General features: G+C 39.1%; 1 protein-coding gene across 1 annotated transcript; it reads left to right on the plus strand.

The window, feature by feature from the left end:
* Positions 1–1,304: 1,304 nt before the first annotated feature.
* Positions 1,305–8,744, plus strand: LOC139598099 (parvalbumin, thymic-like). The gene is given in 7 exon segments (XM_071444049.1): positions 1,305–1,626; positions 1,628–1,673; positions 1,675–1,709; positions 3,408–3,475; positions 4,255–4,387; positions 4,609–4,718; positions 6,022–8,744. Coding segments are annotated over 7 exon segments (447 nt in total). The 5' UTR covers positions 1,305–1,597; the 3' UTR covers positions 6,048–8,744.
* Positions 8,745–12,422: the final 3,678 nt, after the last annotated feature.

Genomic DNA, 12,422 nt, shown 5'->3' on the forward strand with positions numbered 1-12,422 from the left:
AACAAGAGCCAGTATTAAATATCTCTCCATCAAATTCTTCTTGAAATTTTTCAGTGCCAGCTGGCCAAGAATCCATTCTGAAAACAGGGAAAGCTGAAATCTTCCACAGCCATTCTTAACCAACAAAAGAATTATCTTCTCTGCAAAACAATTTTCTGTGGAGGACAGACTTGCAGAATTTTTAATAAGAAAAAAAAGCTTGCAGCAGTAATTTTTTTTAATGTTTATATACCGCAAATGAAATGGCACCTCATCCCCAGAGAGGATCTTTTGTTGCCTTTTGATCAGCTTCTGTCAGTGCTGGATGCACCAAGGCCCAGTAGGTACCCTCCATTTGTCACTTTTCTGTCTGGCACCCTGATTTATTAGTGACTGGCTTCAGTGACTGGTTAAGTTTGTGCTCCATCTTAGAGGGAAATGCTTTGGAGAAAAGATGCCTTGATGCTCTCTCTGACATTAAGACACCGTCACCTCTCACTGTGCCACCACCTCAAGCTGTGATGCCAATTGCTCTGTCATCCCTTGCCATCCCTTAATCCTGGCCATAATGACACCTTGTGCTGTCATCCATATGACTTGTCTTTCACTGTTCTGCTACCTCAAGACACAAGTGAGATCCAAGCTGACAGGCTCCTCACCCAGCTAGGCTACAACATTCATGGAAGAAAATTGAGACGACCAAATAATATCCACGAAAAAAGTAACTAGCACAAAGGAACACTGGGAAACTGCACTGGCCAAACAATTCTAGAAAATAATCACTTCTCTGAAAGGGATTCTAGACAGGCTGAAAACTGAAAAGACACTCTTCAGATACTGTTATAGCGATGATGTTGCTATTGAAATTTTCCTCTCTATTCTGAAAGCAAAGATCTTTCATGTAGGGCTCAGGGACTTTTGTCTCAGAGACAGCTGGGCAGATCACAACCCCTTTGCTTCATACATACCCAACTAAACAGGTTGTCAGAATCTTGCAGAATTGTAAGATTTTCTCTGGAAACAGAGCAGATGAAATACCCTCCCCCAACCAACTGTTCTGATGGATTGACATAATATTATTTTACCTCCTATAGCAACAAATTCACTGTGGTTTTTTTACCAAACAACAACAGATCAGATATTCTGGAGATAACATGGCTATTATTTCCCCTAATTGGTTTGCTATGCAAACAATACCTGAACAGTTAAAAGGATACTTTTAATTTTTTTCTTTTGTTTAGTGCACACAGGATGAAACTCTATCACAGAGAGTGTCTACAGGTAAGATAACAAGTTATTGCTTTTAAACAGTCATTAAAGACAAAGACACTTCTTCAGAAGTTAGTGTGCTTCATTTCATCTGACTCTTCAGATCAAGCATATCAGATAGTGGGGACTTTTGTCTTGCCCTACATCACATGAAGAAGCTGGTGTTTTCTGCTTCAATCAGAGGAAATTTGACATGACTCTGTTCTTTTTGCCTATCTGGCCACTTATCTTGTTTCGTTTGCAAATATCATATGTATTCTCTTGAGATAAAAATAGTGCAAGATGATTAGTTAGGCAAGTTCATTTGACACCATTCCCCCTTCGTGACGCTGAAATCTAAAATCTGTATATGGTATACAACTTAAAGTATATATATGCAAGCTCAGCTCTGCTGGAGACACACTGCAAGTACCTTCCTCCCAACCTGACTGCTTCCTTACCCAGCCAAGAAGACCACAAAGGTAAGCTGATTAGATCTTCTGCTTTCAAAGAAACACAAAAGCAAAATGCTCCCTAAAGGGAAAGCAGTTAAAGTATCTATTCTTATTTCAGCTTCCAGGATGTTGTATCTTTACAAGCTAACATAGAATAGAATCAGAATTTGGATCAGAGGATGGAACAGACAGGAACGATGTCCCTTGTCAAAAATGCTGTGATTTTTAGGTTTTCCTTCAACTCTTCCCCTTTTTAATCCTGTCAGCAGTGAGAATTAGGTGAACGGATGAGCTCAAAGTTACATTGCCTAATGCTGAGAGGGGAAAGTATTTTGCAGAAGAACCCACTGGGACAAAATAATTCAGTAGTAAAAGAAAAGTAACCCAGTTGCCTGAGCTGGGGAAGGATCCATTGCCATCAGTGGGAATGTGTGCCATCACTTTCTTAACCATTTCAGAGATATTCAGAAAGGAACTAAAATGATTGACAATTTCTTCTGCTGCAAACCAACAGGTACAGAGGCAGCCATTTCATATTTTAGAGGAAGTTTAAACCTGTGTTTAGATCTCAAACCAGTGCACAGACTATAAATGGGTATCACTAGTTGATTCCTTCTCAGTCCGTGCTTAGACAGGAAGAATGATGTTGCTGAAGACCAGTTAGGGACTAATGAAAATATATTTCTATTCTCTCCTGGCTTTCAAGAATAACTTTTCTATGCCTTAGTCCCCTTCCTTCACTAACATGAATTAAGAGTAACATTGCAAGTTTTAAACTGTAATCTGTCTGCACTGGTATGTGCAGTTTACCAAACTGTAACTGCATCAATTCACTAAAAATTGATTAGAAATTCAGGCATTATGGCATTTTGTTAAGTGATACACATTGCACCGGCAAACTATTGCAGCTGTTGGTGGCTGAATGGGACAGAGTATTTTTCTCACATGAAAAGCCACTGTGTCAGAAGAAAACACCTCCTCCACTCTACTAAGAATGAATATTAAGTCATGATACTTCTGTTCTAAAGACAACAATCTACTGAAATGCCAAAATCTGGGCAAAAATGGTGTTTATTATAACTTAAATGGAATACAAAAAGAAATGGACCTCAGAAAATACTGACAAAAACTTTTTTACAAAGCTCTCATGAAATGTAATATTTCACTGATGCAGTAGCCCAGCAAGACACATTTATCATTGCAACTAAACAGGAGAGTAACTTACTCTCCAAATTTACATGAGTAAAATTACTTTTACTAATTCTACACTAATATTTTCATTCTTTGTGAAGGTCACTACATGTATTGATAATAACACTAGATTTTTCATATTCCAATTACTCCAGATACAGTTCTAGGGGACATAGCAGCCTTATCTCTTATGTGTGCTGTAAATACATTCTGGGTTTTACTGAGTAATAATCCACCTCCAGGAAAACCCACAAAGCCATGAAGATGTGTGGTGCTGGACAGCCTGGATGTGCTGTCCCAGTGCAGCAGATCCTCCTGAAGCCCCACGCTCCCGCGTGCAGAATTCCTCCCTCATTCCCAGCTTTCAGTGCAAGCACCTGCTCCAGACATCTGTTACAGCGTGCTCCACTTGCCATCAGATGAATAATGTCTCCCCTATCACACACTGTCACTGCAGAACTTCAAATAGAGCCATGAAAGTAGGAGAGAAGTCATTTTAATGACTAAGTAGCTCACATTTAATTTATTTTACAGTTCAACAATGGCCATCACTGACATCCTCTCTGCTAAAGATATTGAATCTGCTCTCTCCAGCTGCCAGGGTAAGGAATGGTCTCTCTGCAGACAGAAGATGCATATCATTTTTATGTCTTAAGATGACATGCCTATCATTTTCCCCTCAGATTCCTTCCCTGTGAGATCTCTTTCTAAGCTGCATTACACTATAGTCCCTTAAATTCAAAAGGTCTCACAAGTGGTGAACAGCAATTAAATGACCACCATTTCAGTTAGGGCTGGCTTAACACTAAGCTGTCAGTGTCTAAACCTGTTAAAGACTTAAATTTAAAGTTGGCCTTGTCCTTCAAAATTTCAGAAAAAGCCTCAGCTGGCAGAATGAGAGTGTCATTTGTGAAGCAAGTATCAGTCTCACTTCTCTTAAGAACTGCTCAGTAAGATCAAGCCAATTTTCCAAATACTCAAAGATCTGATTTGTCTGTGAATTACTTACTCTTCTATCAAATTCTTCACCTAAGTAAGGACTCTGTGAAAATTAATGAAGAATTACAGAGTTGTTTGTAAGTCACAGCAGCACCTTCTCAATATTTATTATTAATTGCATGTGACACATTGCATAAATCCTGATTTAGCGGAATGTGCATTGTAGCAGAAAACTTCAAACTGGCTGAAAGGAAACATGACCAAAGGCACAGAGTGATTAAAAAGGGAAATTATCATCCACTGTATCTGCTCTTTTCCTACACCAGGGAACAAGAGAAAGAGGGCAGGCAGATGCTTAAAAAAAGACATACATATTCACAAGGAATACACACAGTAGTAGCAACTTCAAAGAAGAATATTTAACAACTTCTGTTTCTTCCAGCTGATGATTCCTTCAACTACAAGTCTTTCTTCTCCATGGTTGGTTTAACCAGCAAAACTCCTGATCAGATAAAGAAAGTTTTTGGAATCCTTGATCAGGACAAGAGTGGTTTCATTGAAGAAGAGGAGCTGCAGTAAGTACTGTTCAGCTGCTCTGTTTCTTTAAACAACAAACAAAAACCTTAGAACTTGCTTGGTGTCCTTGAAGAAACCCTTGATGTTATTTTAAAAATAAAACACAAATTCTTGTCGTTTCTGGAATCTGTGTGGATTCCCTCAGATAACAAGAGCAGACATTACCTTCTGGGCCGTTTTAGAGAGCAAAACTCAAGCACAGCACCCTGTTATATTTCAGGCTGTTCCTGAAGAATTTCTCCTCAAACGCCAGAGCCCTCACCTCAGCAGAGACCAAGGCTTTCCTGGCTGCAGGAGACACTGATGGTGATGGCAAAATTGGAGTGGAAGGTAAGACTTTGGGAAATTGATAAACTTTGTGGTTTAAAATGCACACATTTCAGGCTCCATTTAAACTGGGCCATGAAGAATACACACGAGTACTTTGGCCTGATACTTTCTGCCACAATTTTTGTATGAGCAAATACTCTTTTATTTTCATAGCTTTATTCCCGTTTGATCTCTGTTGTAGCAACAGAATATTTAGGCCCAGTGTAGAGTCTGGTCTACTAATCCATGATAACAGCTTTGGGGTTAATCCTGCAGTGTTTCTGATCCATAGACTCAATGTGCCAGATTCTTAAAAGATTCAGAACACCTGAATGTCTCAGAATTTCTATTTCAGCAGTGGATGTTCTGCACTTCTGGCCGTACAACATTTCCATTTTTAAACACATCTCTGCCTAAAGAAATTTATTTCTTTGTCTCCTATCAAACACTGGCCACTATTACTGGGTGCTTAATTCACTAATGTAAAATATGACTGGCATTGTTTCTCAAGGCTGCAACTGCAGCAGTGCAGCACAGGATTCTGTGCTGGAAAATTATCTGATAAGTTATGATCTGATTATCTGCCCACATTTCACTGGGCAGTCCTTTGAGAAACTCAATCAAATTCCTGAAGAAAACCTCACAGGGATGATGTGAACTAGTCAGGATATTTCTTTTAGAAACTGCAGCACAGAAAAATAGGACATTATGCATCATGTATTAGAGATGAAGTCACTGAAAACAGGGCTGTCTCAGCTGAACTAGGACAGGTGGCAAAAACTCCAACAGACACATGTGCTAATCTTAGCCAGATTTGGGAGGAGAGAGAGATACACTGTTGGAGGAATTTGCTTTAGCAGCAGCTTTAGCAGCTTCTGTTTATGAGCCCCAAATAGGGCATTGTATTTTGCAGATCTTGGCCCTTAACCATTGAATCTCCCATTCTGGAATTACTTCACTACAGATATTTTCTATTTGGAATAACAAAACAAAAAAAATGTCGCTGAGAGCTACAGGCTCTTCTTCCTTGGCTATTATCAGAGTTTGTAAAGGGGTAAAGATAGTTTACCTTTAAGTCAGGATTTCCCACAAATACAAATTTACAGACACACTCCTCCTCTCTGCACTTACTCTTTTTAAGGAGTGAAAAATCTGTTACGCCCCCAGAATCTCAGTTTAGCAGTAGCTTGTGCAGTGTTATAATAACTTTGGGAGCCCTCCATGCCTAGGAGTTTTAGTCATTTTTATCTATCTTTTTAAAGATGTAATAAAACTACTTTCAACGAGTTTTATTCCCTGCTTTTCTCACTTTCTTCCTTGACAGAATTCCAGTCTCTGGTGAAGGCATAAACAGCAGTAGACCAAAGGCAACCTTGGACTGCCTCTGCCAATTACCTCGCCCAGCAAGCACCTCGCACTCAGCATGTGTTTGTACATTTTTATATTGTTTCAGACATTAACAGTTCCCCACACATGAAGTTCACACACCTGATTGCTGAGAAACCTTGCAATGTTTTGGTCACATGGCATTGTTACATTTCCATTGTAAAGAAGGCACTTTGTGATTTTCCACCACTGATAATGTTGATATTGTGGCTGGGAGGGGAGAAAACAATTAAAAAATCAACTAAACAAAAAGACCCTTGGGAGAAAAAGCTGCTTAAAAATTTTGTTTAGGTTCTCCATCCTCATACTTGAGCATGCTGACTCACCAGACTCAGTTTTGATGATCTTAAACCATATCGTATCTTCTCAGGCTTAATTGTACTGATTTAATTGAGGTTTATTTCTGATTAATTCTCTGATACTTGAGGAAAAACAATGCTGAAGAGATAGCTAAAAATAATTCATATTAAGTCCCAACCCTGAGAATGTGAGAAAAAAATTAAGACATTTAAGAGGAGTTCACACCTGGCTCAAAGCACAGAACAAGTTTATGGGTAATTTTCCAAAATAAAGTAGTAGACCACAGTGTAATCATATTGCCAGAACGTGTTTATGGCCTAAAATGTGTCTCTCCCTTAAGAAGATTTATCTTTCATGAAATCTAAGGCAGCTGTGAGACAGAGGAGAAGGGTCTAATCCTACTCTGACACTGTCACAAGTCATGGTCCCCTTCCAACCTGGGCCACAGGCCTGGAGGTTTTTCCATGAATCATGAGCCTGTTGCTTATTGTCTCTTAACATGTACAAAACAATAATATTTGCCTATTCTGTGAATTTCTGTGTTTTCTACAGATGAAACTGCAGCCAATCTTGCTGTTTGATTACCCTAAAGCTCTTACATTGTTAAATAATGGCCATTACTCAAGTCTTTCATTTATTATATGAATTATTATCTATATGTTCCATAATAGCAGCAGTTTTCTTCAATATGAAAACTAAGAACAAGTCTTCCCTTTGAGAAGTGTCTTAAAGGACTTAGAGTTGATTATAGCATTGTCTTCATTAATGGACAAAGTAAATAATATTCATGGCTAGATGCAGACATCAGCAGGCTGAGTAGATGTTGTGCATCTCTGGCTGAGTGTGTCAGAAATTTCCCCACCCTGATTTAGCTGTTTCCTTCCCCATGTCCCATGCCGTGGCTCCAGCTCACAAGCAGACTGTAGTTTTATTACTCTTCACTAAAACTGAATGATAATTATGATTTGGCAGCTGTTTTGAAGAAGAGCAGAAACAAAGCCTTTGGAACTTTTATGTAACAGCCAGTGTTGGCATTTCCATGAATTGCAAGATGATTATGTGAGGCAAGCACAGCTCCCTCATTCCCAGGCATGGAAGAGAGCCGGTCGACCGATTTAAGATGTGCCGAATGCAAAAGAGGAATTCTAGCAATCAGACTCACTGAAGCCTTGGCAGAATTATAATGAATATAAATCCTAATTCTATCCCCACTGCCTTTGATGTTAAATCTGGGCTTAAATTATAGCTGCTGTTAATTGCAGCATTGAAATATTTTGCATAATGATGAGACTGGCTTCTTTTACCTTAATTATTTCCCTGTTGAAGAAAAAACCTGGGGCAATCTAGATCTGCAGCAATACCCAGATGTAATATATACATTGGCTCTTCACACTGCTGATCTCTAAACTATCCTGTCACTGGCTCACGAGCAGATGGCACACACAGCACCAGAAGTGACAGACCTGACACTGCATTCCTTGCACCTCTGAGACTCTCATGTGGAATGCAAGAAATGCAAGACTGCACAGTGGCCCATCCTGTATTTCAGAGATGCTGAACAACTGCACATCACTGCCTTGTGCTGCCACAGGGGAATGAAGCACTCCCAAGAATCAGGAAATCCTTGTGTGTGCTGCAACTACACCTATGCTTATAAGAAAATCCATTCTTCTTAAATACTGGCAAAAAGATGTGGTTTAAAATCTTATTAAAATCATCCAGCCATTTCATTCAAAGGAATTATAATAAAAATCCAAGAAGTCCCCAATTTTAAAAAAAGCCCATAGGCTTCAGCAAAATACCACTACTCTCTATTAAGGTTTCTGTTGGCATTAGGATCCACATTTTAGATCCACATTTTAACCAAATTAGAAAAGAGATTTTTCAACTAAAGGAAACAAATTCAAAAAATGTGACGTTTTCTGGCAAGGTTCATTTTAATTAACTTAAGTCAGTGGCAGCTTTCAGTTTTTTATGGAACATCATGGAGTGTTCTCTGAATTTGACAATGCAATCATGCTAGAGAAAAACTTCAACTGCAGGATGTCTATGTGAATGCCAACTGAATTACCAAAGAGACACAGGGTTGGTATCAAAATGTTACCATAATTAAGGTACAGAACCAGCGAGTAATTCCTGATGGAAAGGTCTGGAGGTCTCTGGAGGTTCTCTGAAAGTCTCTGGTCCAATCACTCCCTCAGAAGGGCAATTGCTCTAAGATGAGTTTGAGTATCACCAGGGAGAGAGGCTCTATAACGTCCCTGGTCAATGTGATAAATAAGGATTAAATCCTCTGCATCAAGCTGCTATGAATGAATTAAATAAATAAAACACTGCTGAGTACACAGTTAAAAACTAAAATTCTGTTAGAAATTGTTTATGCTACATCAAATCAGAAGGAATCTAACAACCCCTGGTATTTTCACATTGATCACCTGCTCTCAGGTTCAGAGTAAGACCATCCTACTCACTATAATAATACTCAGTATAAAACTGCTTCAAAGTTCCCAGCATAAAGGAGATGTGGTTTGTCTGTTTTACCTTCACTTAAAACAATTAAAGAGCAACCCAAACTGTGAGTGGTAGATCTGAACTCCACTAGGACTGTGAGTTCTCAGACACTTCAGTTCCTTGCTCACCTTGTGGGAGCAGTTTAATCTCTAATCCTCCCTATACTTCTTATGAAATAAAGATGTGCTATGATCTCTTTAAGGAGGAACAAAACACAAAGAAATCTACAGTCCTACACAAGCCCCTGGAAAAAGGACACAGAGGGCCAGGGTCACAATCCCAAACCCACCCTAGTGCTCCAGCCACTGAATTCACCATCTCTCTTAAACCAAAATTTTGAGTTGCCTTTAAAGAGGAGCAGAACCATGCATGAGACAAAACCTCCTGGTGTTTAGTGGAAGCTGGCTGCCCCCTAACTTCATGTTCCTTTGGAAATCCCAGTCCAAAAGCCATTTGTAAACTTGAGATTCAATTTCAGCTCTCCAACTGCTTGAAATCTCAGTAGTCATCTTCTAACAAGTAGAGAGCACAGAAAGGGCAAGGGGATGTCAGAACATTCATTGCACACATAGACTGGTACAGTTTCTTCTTTGAGTTAGCAGCCAGCCCATGTGGAAAATCTTTGATGCAGCATCATCAGAGGTGCCTGGAACTCTTCACACAAACAGTGTGGGCAGAGGGGGCCAAGGCTGGATTAATTTCCTGGAATGAGTTACTGAAATAGACACATCTTGATTAAATCCCTGAACAGACACATACCTAACATTTTCATGATCAATTTTTCACATATTATAAAACATTTTAATAAGAGGATACCAGGGAGCATGACCTAAAGTGTTCACATTTTATGAAACCTAATTTCCCCATTAGTTTTGATCATAAGCACAGAAAGATGCCATTATATTGGTCTGGATTTTTTGGTACACTTTCTGCACAAATATCTATAGAGCACATCAGCAGCTGAGATATGGCTACTCCAGAACTCTTGATTTGTTTGTCATCATGTCCTACACTTGTGAAAACAAGAAAATCAGTCTTATATATCAAGCTTCAGAAGAGAAAAACAGATCCCACTCCATTTACAATAGAAAGAGAAGATACACTTGGACAATGCCTTTCCCTGCAGTTACCAATTATTGACCCTAAATTCAAAGGGGAACTTCTGTCCAAGTAGAATATACAAATATTTGACTCAACAGGAATCACATCAGTTCCATCACAATGACATATTGATCAGCTGTATTTTCTAGACACTGACTTCCTGCTTCAACTCCCAGGCTTCCAGAACAAATTTATTTTATATTTGTAATGATATCCATAATGGACTGTAAAATTTAGCCAACATAAAAATAAACACAGTAAACTCTGATTTTGTTAGGCAAATGAAGTAACCTGTTCTTCTAAATCATCATGAAAGGAAAGTCCTCAGGAATTATCTCAGATTTTTCAGTCTACTCTGTTTATATTTCTGTTCTTTCAAGTGACTTGCTAGGCTAGATTTTTTTCTTATAAATACCTGTTCCTTCCTCTCTCCCCCCCTCATGAACCCCCTCCTGTTATCCTGTTCTCATCCTGGCCCTCCGTTTTCCCTCACCCGCAGTTCCGCAGAGCTGTCACGGCTGCACTTGCCTGTCTTTGGTGCCACCTTCGGGCAAGTGCTGGTTTGCACAGAAATACTCCAAAACTCTCCACTATAAATGCTTTGTAATCCCGGTGTGGGCTCCTCAAAAGGATTACTTGAATGACCAGTAATTCCCATACAATTATCAGATTTTCTCTGATCCCAGGCGTGCTCTTGATTATTTCCTAGGTTCCCAACCCAAAGGCACAGCTAGATTCCCAATGGAAAAACTGAATCATTTAATTTGTATTTCCACCTGTTCAGGATAAAATGCCTTTAAAAGTAACTTGTTCAGTTGATTTTATATCACCCAGAAAAGTTAGTTTTCACAATTTTCAATTTACCACACTGCATGAGTTTGGAATTAACATAGTCAATGTTTCTCGTAAAAATTCCTCTCTGGAAGAAATCAAGGGGATCTGAGATAGATGAGGTTTTGCATTTATTTTCATGTACCTAATTTTTGTAAGACAGCAGCTTTATGTTATAGTGATTAGAGGATAGGCTTTGTTTTAAACTTTCTCATCACTCAAGTGTTATTTAAACCTGGCAATACTCCAGCCATGTTTATGTGTTAGTCAGTGTGAAATGTTCTCCCAATGGCTTTTTACACCTCTGGCCAATTTGAACGATTCTCAAGGCCATTAAGTTCCAATAAATTCCATGAGTTAGCTGACTGGGGGTTCCTATTAATATCCAGTAAGAGAAAAGCTGTAGTTTGAGCTTAGCTGCTGTTTGAGACCTTACAGAAGTTTGTCTTTTCAGTGCAGCAAGGAAGAAGCAAATATCATTGATTCACTGCTCTGTTTCCCTCCTGGCCATAACTGATCCACTCTCCTGTGTCCTGCTGAGCAGCTGACAACCTTCATTTTGTAAATGGACACAGTTACTAGGATGATTTTAAATGTGCACCATGCACTTAATTACTGCTGAGCAAATGCTGTCAAGATGAGACTTTTATAGCTAACCAAAGATTATATAACAACTTATTAAAAGTAATTTGGGCTGAAGAAGTTTTGTCTTTGAGCTTGTACTTGTATATCAGATATATCCATTACAAATGTATCAGTATTAGTATGTTTTGAAGACTACTAGGGCAACTGCAGGAGTAGTATTTCATGGGTAATTCATATCAGCAATGGGCCCTTAAAAGTCAAAGTCTACTTTGAAGATGTCCATTTCTAGCTATCATTAAATTAAACATATATGTATTTTTTCATTTATACAATAAAAAATTCATTTCACTAAAATATGTGCAAGCTGAGAGGATTTACTTCATATGGCACTAAACCTTACACATTGTCTAAAACACCATGCACATTCCTTTGGGATATAAATATCAATCTGATTAGCTAGCAGGTCTTGTCAGCCACAGCAACTTATCCCCTGGGGTATCTGAGCCATCACGTGCCTCTAGGACTTCTGTAAAAGGTCAGGAGGACTTAACTGAGGTCTATATAAGTCCTTCCCTATGTCATTTGAAAAAGAATTAAGTCAAGAAGACTCTGATGATCTTTTTTACCTGACAATATTTTCTGTTCTGGGTTGGGGGAAACTAAGTGGCCAGGTGAGTTCAATCTTTCCTCTGGAACTTTAGAAGACATCACAATAATTCACACCAAAAATGCACGGAAATAACCAAAGATGCCCAAATGCCAGGAAGTTCTAGAAATACATTTGGCTTTGTCCTCAGCTCATCCACCTGAAGATTTAACTGGAAATACTCAGATGCACAATGTCTGTCTGAACTGAAGGATGGAGCAGCTGGTTCCTGCAGGGCAGCTCACCTGCTCTGCCCTGGCACCTGGGCTCACCTCGGGGCCACCTCCATAGCTCAGAGAGCCAGAGCAGTGGCAACTCCACCCTACTCTACCCAACAGTATTTTTCATTTTGCAGTATTCTTGGC

Source organism: Agelaius tricolor, unplaced genomic scaffold (assembly GCF_023055355.1).
Source record: "Agelaius tricolor isolate 1412-34295 unplaced genomic scaffold, bAgeTri1.0.p SCAF_19, whole genome shotgun sequence".
NCBI classification, from domain to species: domain Eukaryota; kingdom Metazoa; phylum Chordata; class Aves; order Passeriformes; family Icteridae; genus Agelaius; species Agelaius tricolor.